This window comes from Engraulis encrasicolus, chromosome 18 (assembly GCF_034702125.1).
Source record: "Engraulis encrasicolus isolate BLACKSEA-1 chromosome 18, IST_EnEncr_1.0, whole genome shotgun sequence".
Taxonomy (NCBI): domain Eukaryota; kingdom Metazoa; phylum Chordata; class Actinopteri; order Clupeiformes; family Engraulidae; genus Engraulis; species Engraulis encrasicolus.
Window position 1 is genome coordinate 11,079,935 of NC_085874.1, and position 14,595 is coordinate 11,094,529.

At 44.5% G+C, this 14,595-nt stretch overlaps 1 protein-coding gene across 7 annotated transcripts in view; it reads left to right on the forward strand.

Moving 5' to 3' along the window:
• The window catches only part of utrn (utrophin), a 281,604-nt gene extending 271,055 nt beyond the window's left edge, over positions 1–10,549 (forward strand). For all 7 annotated transcript variants that reach the window (XM_063223012.1, XM_063223008.1, XM_063223010.1 and 4 more), the window contains 4 exons: positions 4,024–4,099; positions 4,556–4,618; positions 7,577–7,602; positions 8,056–10,549. In XM_063223012.1, the coding sequence (XP_063079082.1) occupies positions 4,024–4,099; positions 4,556–4,618; positions 7,577–7,602; positions 8,056–8,064 (174 nt within the window). In that variant the 3' untranslated portion in view covers positions 8,065–10,549. The remainder of the gene's footprint in view (positions 1–4,023; positions 4,100–4,555; positions 4,619–7,576; positions 7,603–8,055) is intronic.
• Positions 10,550–14,595: the final 4,046 nt, after the last annotated feature.

A 14,595-nucleotide genomic window follows, 5' to 3' on the forward strand; every position in this document is an offset into this window, starting at 1 on the left:
CTTGTTCTTCCGGGCTTTTCCGCACATACCCTAAAGGTGATGACACACTAGCCAACTTTTTGAACAACGATTGTGGACAACACTACTGTAAGATTTTATTTGGACAGTTTATCACTACATCGTTTTTATCAGGAGAACTTGGATCAGCAGTTGGCAAATCCTCTCAATCGTTTTATCAGAAAATCTGGAGCCAATTATGTCATTGTCCAGCAATATTGTTCAAAACGTTGCCCTGTGGATCATCGCCATAACTCTGAATCATGGCTAGAGACATCCTGGAGACACACGTCCCCCACCCTCCCTGTTCTTGCAGACCACTCAGCCCGTCATCTTGATTTGTGTGCCAATGACATATGATGGATGGTGTGTAAAATGTGGGGAGGTTCAATCAATCATGGGCAGTCATGGGTAAGAGGTTAGGGAGTCAGACTTGTATCCCAGAGGTTGCTGGTTCGACTCCTGACCCGCGAGTTGGTGGGGGGAGTAATTAACCAGTGCTCTCCCCCATCCTCCTCCATGACTGAGGTACCCAGAGCATGGTACCGTCCCGCCTCACTGCTCCCTTGGACCACCATTGGGAGCTGCCCCCTTGCACGAAATGTCATTTCGTTGTGTGCAGTGAGCACTGTGTGCTCTGTGCTGTTGAGTGCTTTGTGCTGTTGAGTTGGAGTTTCCTAGATGGGCTTTCACTTCAATCAGGGTGATTGATGAAATGTTGTTAATCATTTTATCTTGTATCATTTCGTTCATATTTTAGTCGTTTAGCTAAGGTCAGAGTGTTAGGTTAAGAAGTTTAGCAGAGGTAACATGCAACATATCACCTCAACTAAACTTCTTAACCTAAAGCGCTGACCTTCTCTCCACCCTGTTTGGAGGCCCATGGCTAGTCCCCTGAAAATATCTCTCCTCCCCTACCCTTGAAGGTGGGTGGTCTTAAAGCTGGGATGGAATAAAGCAGACTTGGCCAGAGGATTTTTAATGTTTAAGTGGGGAAAGTCTCTAGAGAGGCAATCCTTGATCTTGGCTCCAGGTTGTTGATATTTTAATCAAGTAGGTCTTAAAGGTGTGATGCTCAGTCCTGGCTGGAAGGCTGTTCATATTCCAAGCCAGGTAGTTTTAAAAGTATGCACCAAAAAATTGATCAGGCAGAAGAGTTGTTGATAGTTTTTGAGTGGGGAAGTCTCGGTAAGTGGAATCCATCCTGCTGGCTACAAGTTGTCTATATTTTAATCAAGGAAGTGTGTTTTTGGGTGTGGCGCTTCATCTTCGCCAGAAGTTGTTAGTATATCATCTCCGGCAGTCTTTAAAGGTGTGAAAAATGCATTTTTTGTGCCAAAGGGTTTTTGGGTAGGGAAGTCGGGTCCCTGGCTATAGGTTGTGTACAACAGTATTTTTTACAAATCCTTTGAAAGTGTGCTGCGCTTGGCAAGAGGGTTGCTGATATTTAGGTGTCAAAATATTTGTGGTGTTTAAAGCTCAGTCTTGGCACTGGAGTTCGTCAGCCTGAGAATGGGAACTCCTCAGGCCTGACTAAATGTTCATAATATTTGGCCGTCTTTTGAGAGGTGTGCTTGCTCATTTCTGGAGAAACATAATTAATTTTTGAAGAGGAGCCGCCCTCAACGTCTAGGGGGTATTGTTGGAATGTGAACAGAGCCGTCTCAAAGACACACACTTTGTGATTCTGGCCCTTTGCAGGGCTTCAGTAGCCGCTCATATTTGAGCAAAGTAGAAGGAGGAGGAGGAGAGCAGGCAGGAGTGTAGATATACTGGATTGAGAAAGTGAGATTGAAGTCCTGTCACATCTTTCTTCTGCCTGTGCTCCTACCACAGGTGATTTCAGCACTAGCTTATCAACCTGGTTGGAGGGGTGTGGAAGCTAGGTAGGATCACCTGGTTGATTTTAATTGGCTAAGGAAAATATGTGGCAGGGTTTTCACTTCTGGAACCCAGTGTGTCCACCCCAGCAGGTGGCTCGTCCATGCACATCCACTCTATATGGTTCACTCAAGAGGCATCAACAGGGTAGTCAGTGGTGAAGGAGTTGAACTTAAAAACAGCCCGAGGGTTGACCGTTTGTTTCCCCGATCCCCGCCACATGGATGGTTTGGGAGCACTGGCAAATGACAGTGCACAAATCCATCTTCCTCATGCCATACAGATGTGCATGCACCAAGTTTGGCCCAACACTGGGAGGCTGCACTGTAAAACATTTCAAGCCAGTTAAACGTTAAAAAGTAAGTTGCCCTGCTGTCTTAAGGTTGTATGTTAACTCAACTCGAGACTTAACTCAACTCGAGGCATTATCAAGTTGAGTTAGTTTACAAACCTGAGGCAGCAGGGCAACTTACTTTTTTTACGTCGAACTCACTGCGATGTTTTACAGTGCGTGGTGTAATGGTTAGGGAGTTGGCTTGAAGAGCACAGGGTTGCAGGCTCAATCCCTTAACCTTCCTGCCTACATGGCTGAAGTGCCCTTGACCAAGGCACCTACTGCCTCAATGTCTCATTGCTCCAGGGACCGTAACCAATACCCTTTAATATCTGTAAGTCGCTTTGTATTTAAGCCTCAGATGAGTGTATTGTAATGCAATGTAACTGGATTTTTTTTTTGTTTCCACTGTGTGCTCTGCTGTGCTGTGGTGTGCTTGTTAGCCACAATGACAGAAATGGGACTTTCCCTTCCCTGGATCAATTAGCGAGTGATGAGTTTTGGCTATAGAATGGAGCAAACTTTACCATAGAGACGGGAGGACTATGCAAGTGTGCCGTCACATGAAGCAGGACAGGACAGGACAGGAGAATTGAAGGGGAGAGCATACCTATTGCCATGCAGTGCAAGTCTTGAAGGGGAGCCTATTAAAGTCTGTGCTGGCATACACCAACAGACTGGAACTGACACACACACACACACACACACACACACACACACACACACACACACACACACACACACACACACACACACACACACACACACTCAGACCAACACACACACAGACCAACACACACACACACCAACACACACACACATTCATACTAATTGAAATGCGTCTCGTGAAAATCTTTGATCTGAGTGAACTCACTTGAAAACTGCAAATAGAACAAACAGTTGTTTAATCCAAGTTGTCTTTCTGTTAACTCCGAGGGTATGTGTGTGCACCTGTGTGTGTGCCTGTGTGTGTGTGTGCGTGCGAGCGTGTGCGCCGGTACAGTATTCACAAACAAGTAATCTTTTTGACAGAATATGCGTAGGTGGTTAAGGTATTTAATGTCGCTTTGATGTTTTTGCACACTTTTTTGTCACGTATTGTGTGTGCGTGCGTGCGTGCGTGCGTGCGTGCATGCTCTTAACCCGCATAGCTTCAAGCAAAAAGAATTTTGTTTGCCTGGAAGGCTGAGGAAAAACGAATCTCATTCTTATGTCTCATTTTTGCAGACCCTCCAACCACTTGTTTTCGACTGCACGTGTGCGGGTGTGAGTGTATGTGTGTGTGCGCGCGTGTGTACATTTGTACATACATTTGTGAGTGAATATCTATGTATATATTATCTTTGTGTGTGTGTGTCTGGGTGCATGCATTTTTATATAACACCTGTCAGTCGAAAGGATGTTTTTTGTCGGCTTTCATTCGGCGTGTTGTTTTGAAGTCCAAACAAGGCAGATGTGTCAGAGGAAATAAGTGTGAATACATGCTAGAATAATGACGCATATTTCTCCTCTCTCCCCTTTTCATCCCCCTCTCCTAATTTTTCCCTTCCTCTGCTTTTTCTGTCGGCCTTTCTGGCTTTTCTCTCATTCCTTTCCCCGTGGCCCATTTCCCTTTCTTCTTCTTTGTCTCCTTTGTTCTTCATATTCTTTTTCTCCTCAATGTCACACTTTCTCTGGTTCTTTCGCTCTCTGTCATTATTATTTCTGCTTTTGCTCGCTCTTCTCCCTCTCTCTCTCTCTCTCTCTCTCTCTCTCTCTCTCTCTCTCTCTCTCTCTCTCTCTCTCTCTCTCTCTCTCTCTCTCTCCCCCAGCCTGACTCCAGGGTTAATGGGGTCTCCCCTGCTGGATCTCTCCCTCACGAACTCGGGTCACTAGCAGAACACACAGGTGAGAACACACACACACACACACACACACACACACACTGGTATTTTAATATCTCTCTGAAACACACTGTTGAGAAACCCCACACACTATTAATCACCCCTCATAACACACAGGTGAAGGAGCACACAAGCACAAGTGTTCACGCACACACTCATCCAGTCACACACACACACAAACATTCACATTATATTCATTTTCATCCCATCAATAATTTATAGTCATAAACAATAAATTATAAATGTCAACTTTTAACCGAACTTCTTTCTGTGTGTGTGTGTGCGTGTGTGTGCGCGTGTGTGCGTGCGCGTGCGTGCATGCATGTGTGTGTGTGTGTGTGTGTGCGTGCGTGCATGTGCGTGTGTGTGTGTGCGTGCGTGCATGTGCGTGTGTGTGTGTGTGTGTGCGTGCGTGCGTGTGTGTGTGTGTGTGCGTGCGCGTGTGTGTGCGTGCGCACAGATTCCAGTTCAGACCTCGCCGAAGTGTTGGAGCAGATAAACAACAATTTCCCACCATGCAGCAGTATGTATCAGTTTCTTCCTCTTTATCTTCATCTCTCTATCTCTCCATCACCTCTTCCACTCCACCCCTCCTCTGTCTCTTTATCTTCCATCCATCTGCATATGTCTGCCGGTCTGCCTGTCGGTCTGTCTGTCTTCAATGGCTTATCTACTCTTGCCTGCAGGGATGCCGACAGGTGGGTGGACATAATGGTCAGTTGTCCCGGGCCCAAGGACAAAGGGGGCCTAGAATTGGGTCCTCATTATTACATTATATATATTGGGTGGGGGGCGCTTTCAGATTACTTTGTCCCGGGTCTGGCAAAAGCTGTCAGTGGCCTTGCTGGCCTGTACCAGTTATTATTTGCTACCAACATTTCTGCCGTGCTTGGTGAATTTGCAGGGAGGGAAATGAGTTTGACTGGCAATGCTGTTTATGTTTGATGTCTTCAAAAAATATTGTCAAGGCAGATTAGACAGCTTCCTCCTTGACACGCTGTTAAAATACTGTAAGATGCAATATGATTTTTCAGAGACTGAGGCCCTGTTTACACGTATATGGATATTGTTTTGTAAATGCATCCATTTAAACCTTCTCTTTGCATGTAAGCAAGAGTTCTAGCTGCCTCAAAACACAATGGGGATATTATTTGTCCGTGGGCCATCTAACCGGTTCAGGAACCCATCTTGTTTAATGGTGGAACACACAACCGGAAACATGAAAATTCTGTTTCTGTTCGGAGCGAACCAATTGGAAAAAACAATTCTGCTTCAAAGCCCTGGATGAACCCATGGCCTTGGTTCACTCAGATTGTCGAAAGGGGGTTCTGCAGGTCCCACCAATCGACCAGCACCAGAGAGCACTAGACTGTATTGGCCCTGTTCTGTATTGCTGGTCGATCACTACTATTGTATACATTATGCATCCAAAGCTTCCAGTTCACCTTAGGGCTGCACACTGCAGTCGGCATGGGTTACAAGTTCGCCGTTTGTCCGCTACTGCTCTCTCGTCCTCATTCTTGCTGCCTTTCTTTCTTTCTTTCTTTCTTTCACACACACTTGCACACACACGTACACATGAAAAAAGAAACCTTCATACGGACACAGAGCGATACTCGACACAAAAAGGTGCTGACAAATTGACACGTTAACACGTACAATTGTGTAGGAAAACTTTCTTTCTCTATCACAGACGACTTCTTACTCTTTTTCAAACATTCAGTAGTTCTGCCTGACCCCCCTCTTTGTCCTCCATATCACTCTATATCTGCTGACTGTGTGTGTGCGTGTCTCTGTGTGTGTGTGTTTGTCTGTGTGTGTGTGTTTGTCTGTGTGTGTGTGTGTTTGTCTGTGTGTGTGTGCTTGTCTGTGTGTGTGTGCTTGTCTGTGTGTGTGTGCGCGTCTGTGTCTGTGTCTGTGCGTGTCTGTGTGTGTGCGTGTGTTTGTGTGCGTGTGTGTGTCTGAGTGTCTGAGTGTGTCTGAGTGTCTATGTGTGTGTATATCTGTGTGTCTGTGCGTGTGTCTCTGTGCGTGTGTGTGTGTGTGTTTTACTACCCCTGCCGTCCTCTACTTGTGTTCCTCTCCATCACTCTCTCCCACCCTGTCATAGGCCGACTCCATATTCGATACCTAGTTTCCCCCTCCCTGTCAATAGCCATTTGTCTCAGTCGCTACCTCCCTCTCTCTATCTCCCCACCTCCCTCTCTCTATCTCCCCCTCCCTCTCTCTATCCCTCTCTCCTCCATTCTCACTCTCTTTTCCTTTTACGCTCTGTCTGGTATGTCTGTCTTTCTGTCCGTCTCTCTCTCTCTCTCTCTCTCTCTCTCTCTCTCTCTCTCTCTCTCTCTCTCTCTCTCCCGCTCTCTCTGACTCTCTCTCTCTCTCTCTCTCTCTCTCTCTCTCTCTCTCTCTCTCTCTCTCTCTCTCTCTCTCTCTCTCTCTCTCTTCCCAACTGTTTGGAGTGAGGGTCGATCCCTCCTGGCTAATGTTTACTGCTGTATTAAAACTTTTTGCTCTCAAATTGACTGTCAAAACACGTGGCACACACACACACACACACACACACACACACACACACACACACACACACACACACTCACACACTCACACAGCAGCAGATATAGCAGAACGCGGTTTTGATTGCTGAGAGTAAAAGTTAATGTGATGGATCATAGCTAAGCAACTCGGTTTGGGTTTACATTGGAGGGTCGAAAACTCATCAGTGCCTTCAGCACATGAGGTGTGTGCGTGTGCGTGTGAGAGACAGTCTGTTTTCCTACAGTGTTGTATGTGTTTGCCTGAGTCAATTTTTCAGTACCTATGTGTATTGAGTATTGGAGTGTGTCCGTATGAAGGTTTTCTATTGCGCGTGCCTGCCTGTGTATGTGTATGTGTGTGTGTGTGTGTGTGTGTTCCTGCATGCATTTGAGAATCTAAATCAAATCAGGGCCTTGGATATATAGTGTGTGCGTGTGTGTGTGCGTACTCAATGCTTTTGGAGGGTCGAAAGCTCATCAGTATCTTCAGTGGAAAATCCATAGCAATCCACAGGAGCGGCTAGCTAATCTGCTAACACAGCCAGTTAGCACATAAACATAAACAAAAACAGGCACATGCACACACACACACACACACACACACACACACACACACACACACACACACACACACACACACACACACAGTACTGTATGTGTCATCAGCGGGATGTGAGGGTGCTGACGAGCACCCTGCAGTGCAATTTTATTTCATCACCCGTTGTTTACTCTGGGAAATTGTCTGATCACCTTTTTTCTGATATTTTTCTGAGTACACAATTTTTCTCATTTTTAAAGAAAATACAAAAATGAATGGGAAAATAAGATCAACAGACGATCGCACGCCATAGTGTACACTGACTGTGCTTGCTGACTATGACAGACAGGATGGGGTACACACACAGAAGAAGTTAACTTTAACTTTTCTTTCTCTCTGTCCACAGCATCACCTATGACTGCTCAGCCTCAGGTGAGCGTGGCCCACAGGCCTGTTAATTACTGTCAAAATGGCTTTCCTTCCTACTTGTCCGAAACAAAAGAAACTTAAAGAATTGATTTAACTCTTACACATAATGAACGCCATTCACCTACTTTCCTTCCTTTTTCACAGTAATTTGCTGAATAGTGTTTTGATTGGATATGCCTATTGAGCCGTTTAGGTGTTTGTGCGCGCGCGTAGACTGCACCGTTGACACATGCATGTGTTTCACTGTTTTTATCGTACAATTGTCCTGCCTTACTATTGTTGTATGTATTTGTAATTCTTATTCTTAAATTGTTTAGTTTTTACCCTCCCATTTTTATTGTTCAGTGTCCGTAGGTATCTCTAAGTAAAATTCATTATTTATTATTAAAGTTAAATTATAGTAAAATGTTAAACAGTATTGTCGATGTGTTTCAATTGTGTGTGTTTGTGTGTTAGGTCATGTGAGGCTGAACCTGAGAGCATACACCACCTACCAGTTACACACACCTACAATTTCTACCGATGGACCCTCATTGTGATGTCACTGTCGCCGCGACAACCGTTCCTTATGGCTTGGCCAATCATAGGCCAGGGATAGGCGTGGAGTGGACCCAAAGACCACACGGAGCGCGCACACGGAGCCGCCTGAAGGCCTCCCAGTGGAACCTCCTTAGACTGGCTTACAACACAACACCCCCAGGAGCAAAAGGAGATAGATCCCCAATTGTGTGTACTATGCAAGTGTGTGTGTGTGTGCGTGTGTGTGTGTGTGTGTGTGTGTGTGTGTGTGTGTGTGTGTGTGTGTGTGTGTGTGTGTGTGTGTGTGTGTGTGTGTGTGTGTGTGTGTGTGTGTGTGTGTGTGTGTGTGTGTGTGTGTGTGTGTGTGTGTGTGTGTGCGCGCGCGTGTGTGTGTGTGCGCGAGCGCCCGCATGTGTGCACGCCCGCGTGTGTGCGCGCGCCCGCGTGTGTGTGCGCGCTCATGTGTGTGTGTGTGTGTGTGTGTGTGTGTGTGCGCGCGCCCGTGTGTGTGTGTGTGTGCATGTTCATGCGTGTCCGCGTGTGTGTGTGTATGTACTGTCTGTTTTAGGGGATTGAGTTTTGGTTGGAGTTTTGGCTTTGTACTGTACTCAATGAGTGTGACTGTCATAACTTGTATTTTATTTTTTGATTTTCTTAATGTTTTTTTATATATATATCGGTTTCACACAAAACGTGATCACACCTACGGTCTTTATATTCTATTGGGTAATATGACATACACACACACACACACACACACACACACACACACACACACACACACACACACACACACACACAGTTGTTACAAACAGTAGATGACCATGTGTTGGATGGTAGGCATGTTAACACAGAAGGCAGCTTTGTCATATTTACCATTTGAATGGAAAAGAAACCGTGCACGTGTGTGTGTGTGTGTGTTCGCTTAGACCTTTGTGCCCTTAAACATTGTGATTCGTATCAGTAATTACGCATGAACGATTATTTCTAATACACACACACACACATGCAAGGAGCATCCATACACACACACACACACTCACACTCTCTCTCTCTCTCTCTCTCTCTCACACACACACACACACACATACATACACACACACACGCAAACGTGTTCTCTTTTAACTGAGTTGAATTCCACCTGTGCCTGAACAGCTTTGTTGTCCGTGATGATAATCAGAAGTGACTCTACTGTTGAAGTTCTAAGTAAACGCTCTCTCCTGTTGTATAGTGGCCCAGTAAGGCTTAATTATTAACATCCCTCTTAGAGTCCGCTAATGTTGTTGTCAAGTCCAGTCCAGGTCGAACCCGTACGTGTGTTTGTGTGTAAACCCGTACCCGTGTGTGTGTGTATATGTGTATATATCTATATTTATCGAAATATATATATATAGCACTCTAGTTTTCTAGGTCTGCGTTTGGAGATAAAAAGAAAAAGAAGAAAAAACAAGACGAAATAAAACCCTGAAGCCATGACTGCCTTGCTACCTCAGTGTTCCCCCTCGCTCGCTCTCTTTCCACCCTTACTCGTTTTTTTATTATTGTTATTATTTCACCCCTTAGTGTTGTCCTCTTTCGTTCTTATTTAACCCTTAACCTCTCCTTCCATCCTCTATCAATTTTTGCATTTCATTCTCAGTATCTTGTCCTCGCTATCACTATCCATCCATATCCTCTCGTTTTTCAGTCCCTCAATCTCACTACTCGTTTGTGTCATATCTCAGTCTCTTTCTCTGTCTATCCCTCCATTTCTATTAATTTTTTGTATTTTATGTACAATCACTCATGCTCTGACTCTACCTGTTTGCCTGTCAGGCACCCGACTTCAATAATGTGGGTAGACCTTTCGAAACTGCGACGTTTACCCTTTGACCCGGAAGTGGAACGCTAGAGGTAAAAATCAGGAAGCCGGTAGACGCAGAAGGTCTAGAGAGGAAAAGCAATCACGTTGAGCATTTCTGTTACTTCTCCTCTCTTGGTGTATTTTTTATTATTATTATTCCTCCATCAAACATTATTAGTCCATCCTACCTTCTTTTCCTCCCCTCCACTCCACTCCTCTCCCCCCAGTTTTCCCTCTTTTGTACTGTGTGTTTTTATTTTACAGTGCAGTGCAGTGCTGAGCTGTGTGTATTTTCAGCTATGATGATGAGAACGGTGGTGATTATGATGATGATGATGGCAAAGATGATGGTTGACAATTGTAAAGGTGAAAATCGTAACTGAAGTAATGGATGATGATGATGATGATGATGATGATGTTAATGATGATTGTGATCATTATGATGATGATGATTGTGATGTAATCCACTCATGGCAGTAATGTGTGTTGTACTTTTCCCTGAGGTAGTTCAATTGGACTGACACACTACATGTAATATGGCTATAATTATGTTTTATTCTGGAAAAAAATAAACATTTTTACAAGTACCAATAACATTGGTTGTGTGTGTGCATACGTGTGAGAGACTGATCAATTCAAAACTGTCTACGTATACAGAGTCCCTCCCCGCGCACAGCCAGTGTCCAGGTGCTGGTGATGTGCAGTCAAAGGTATCCAAAAACGTGGTAAATCACCACATACTACACCAATGTGCAGTGATTTATTCCGGGGGGTTTTCCACAGTCATTCTACATATTCAAAAACATAGTCTAAGTATTTGCAATATGATATATTGGTGTTATGAAGAGAAGGCTAATGAGTACTATACATAGACCAATGTCTGTAGTTTTAAAAGGATAACACAGTAGGCCTACTTGTCAAGTCTACAATGCATACATACAGACATACAGTACTTACAAGTATTCAAGCATAGGGTAAGTTTTTGAGCTTCTGTGCCCTAATTGGCCTGAAGATTGGGGCAAAGAGCTTGAGTTTTTTTTAATGACCTGGATTCAAACTTGGACCTCTGTGGGGTACAGAATGTTTTTGCTACTGCTCTGAAGTAGCCTCATTAAAAAAATACTTTTAATGGTTATGATGCTGGTGATTACTGATTAATGCTTATTACAGAGTCAATACACTGGTGTGTTTGATACGTAGGTCAGTTTCATGTCAAGATTTCTGCAGACCCAATGCTTTTATTTCTCAACATAGTTGTTGGGACTTGGTTCATTTCCCATGTCCTTGTGTCAACTTGATGAATAGCACTCATCTTGAAATCACAGACAAAGTGAAGATCTGTATGTGTATTGTTGCCACCAACAGGAAGATCAGAACACATTTCATGCCCAACTTATACAGAGATTCAAGCAATTCCAAAAGGTTCACATACTTTTCATTGCCACAGTATGTATGTGTCCATGCGTGTGTGTGGGAGGACTGGGGCTTTATCAATATAAACTTACTGTACATGACCTGACCAGTGCATCTGTGTGTTAAGGCTGTGCAATATATCGAGTTTATATATCGTGATATCAATATTGCTGTCAATCAATATCAATTTTCATAATAACGAGTTAAACAATATTTTTGTCATTTGTCTACACTACCAAAAGGTAGGTTACGCTAAACACAATACATTCCCCTCCACTTCAGCCAATGCAAGCACAGAGCAGACTTGCTACCCAACACTCATGCAGAACACCACTATGGCCCTCCACTCACACTGTTGAAGGAAGAGAAGGTTGTGAATTGTATAGCACAATTATTTGTCTTTAATAGAAATATCGTCTAAAAAAAATGTGATATCAATATTGACTGAAATTATCATGATATTGATTTTTCTCATAATCAACCTGCCTAATGTGTCTGTCTCTATTAGTGTATGTATGTGTCTGTGTCTGGCCTTATGTTGGCTTGATGAAAAAACACACACAGATTTTTTGTAGATATTTGTGTCAATACTGTATGTGCTTGTGTTTTCGGAGGGTGAGTGTGTGTGTGAGAGAGGAGAGCTTGTAAAGAGGACACAATATGGGATCTTTCAACTTTGGTTTTTGATTTTAGGAAAGTGCAGTGTAGTTTTCTTGGCTGGGGACTTTCTCCCTGACTCATCAGCTGCAGACAGACAGACAGACAGGGGGGAGAGAGAGACAGAAAGAGGATCCCCACAACTTTTAATTGGCGAGAGGAGTAACACCACACACTCTCCTGGGCCCAGCCAATTAGATATCTCTGTCTGTCTCTCCTCTTTCATTTCTCTCTCTCTCTCTCTCTCTCTCTCTCTCTCTCTCTCTCTCTCTCTCTCTCTCTCTCTCTCTCTCTCTCTCTCTCTCTCTCTCTCTCTCGTTCTCGCTGTGTGTGTCTCTCTCTCTATCTCTCTCACTCCTTCTGTTCTTTTCTCTCCTCTCTCTCTCTCTCTCTCTCTGTCTCGGGTGTCTAGTTCTTTTTCTTCTTCAGCATCATGTTTTGCTCTCTTACACTTTCTCTCTCTCTCTCTCTCTCTCTCTCTCTCTCTCTCTCTCTCTCTCTCTCTCACACACACTTTATCTCTTCCATATCTTTATCTCCTCTTCTGTCTCTGTCGTGTTTACTGTCTTTTGCATTCTCTCTTCCGCTCTCCTCTCTCCCACCCCCACGTCATTCCCTCCATCCTTGGTTACCCCCCTGCTCTTGTCTCTCATTCCCGCCTATTTTCTATCTTTTGGTTTCCGCACCCGCCATCTCACAGCTTTACAACTTGTTCAATTGAGTCGACTCATCAAAAAAAAGACATTGTTGCTGCTGGCAGCTAGCAATGAACTGCCGATGCCTTCTCTGTGGTGTTGTCTGACAGCATGCTGAGGAACTGCGTACGTAGCATCAAGTATATTCAAGAAGCACACAGCCCCAAACACCTCTCACACATACGTAGAAGTCCTGGATCTAGGACTGCTGTTGCTGATATTGATGAGGAGGAGGAAGATGAGGAAGATGATGATGATGATATGCACATTGTGTGTGTGTGTGTGCATGCGTGCGTGCATGTGTGAGAGAGAGAGTGTGCGCGTGTGTGTGTGTTGTGTGTGTTTGTGTGTGTGTGTGATTACTGCCAATGTCTTATTTATATGTTTCGCTTAACTGCAAATGCAATTTCAAACTTCTGTGCTAACCCTGTGACAGATTTTGACAATAAAGACCTCTTGACTTGACTGATTTGGCTTGAGGGTGGTGGTGATGATGATGATTGGTGAATAAACAAAGTGTCTTTATGGGAGGGTGGGGAGATGTGTTTCAGGAGTTGGAAACACACAAACACACACACACACACACACACACACACACACACACACACACACACACACACACACACACACCTATCACCTTACTGTCAGCATTTGGGAATCTAGTGCTTATTAAGGTTTGAATCACCTGTGTTGGAGTTTCAGTAGGTGGTGGTGGTGTGTGTGTGGGGGGGGGGGGGGGTGACTTCTATTGAGCCAGCATCCATCACAATTATATTCAGTAACACCCCTGAACCAACGCCACTCCCCACTCCCCCCTCCCCCGTCCCTCGTGAATGTGGGTTTGTGATGTAGGTGATGAATGAAGAATTCAATGCTGCTGGATAATGTGGGTGGGGTAACTATCTGTGGTTTAGTATCAACTGAGTCAGCACTGCTCATCACTGCCTATGATTCAAGACAAGCTCAACATCTATAACTCAAGACAAGCTCAATTCAAAATGTGTTTAATCTTCATGCAGAGGAGTGCCACCATGTCATTTAGCATTTTCATCTCCTGCCTTATTCCATTTCATCCTCCTTCCCTCCTCTCCCTCTCTCTCTCTCTCTCTCTCTCTCTCTCTCTCTCTCTCTCTCTCTCTCTCTCTCTTGCTCTCTCAGTCTCTCACTCTCTTTCTCTCTCTCACCACACATACATACATACACACACACACACACAAATGTGAATTTGTGTTATTCTGTAAGTCCCATTTTCTTATGGGAAGGTTTTTTTTCACAATGTTCGTTCGGAGCCATCTGTCAGATTCTGCAAGGAGCGTCTTCTGCCTGCGGACTACGGAAGCACTGGGGAGAGTCATCATCTGTTAATGATCCATCATCTCTCTATCTCTCCCTCTCTATCTCCCTCTATCTCTCTCTTTCTCTCTCCTTCACTCTCTATCTCTCTATCTCTCTCTCTCCCTCTCTCTTCTTCTCTCTCTCTCCCTCTCTCTCTTTCTGTCTCTCTATCGCTTTCTCCCCTCCTTGTGATTTTTCCTCCTCCATTCATCGCTGCCCCAGAATGGAAGCAGGGCTATAAGAGGCCAGGAGAGAGGCCAGAGGGAGAAGTCTGATGGATAAAAAGACGCATAGAAAAGAGAAAGAAAGAGAAGGAGGCAGAGTTAGGATGGAACGAGTGAGAAGTGGGTACAAGGAAGGATGGAAAGAGAATGAGAGATGGTGGGCTGGAAAGGATGGAAAGAGAGACGAGGATACCAACAATGATAGAGGCACAGCGACATAGAGGTATGGAGAGAAGGAGAGAGAGAGAGAGGGATGGAGTGCAAGGAAGGAAGTGGGTGGCAGTGGAGAGCAATGAACTCTAATTAGCCA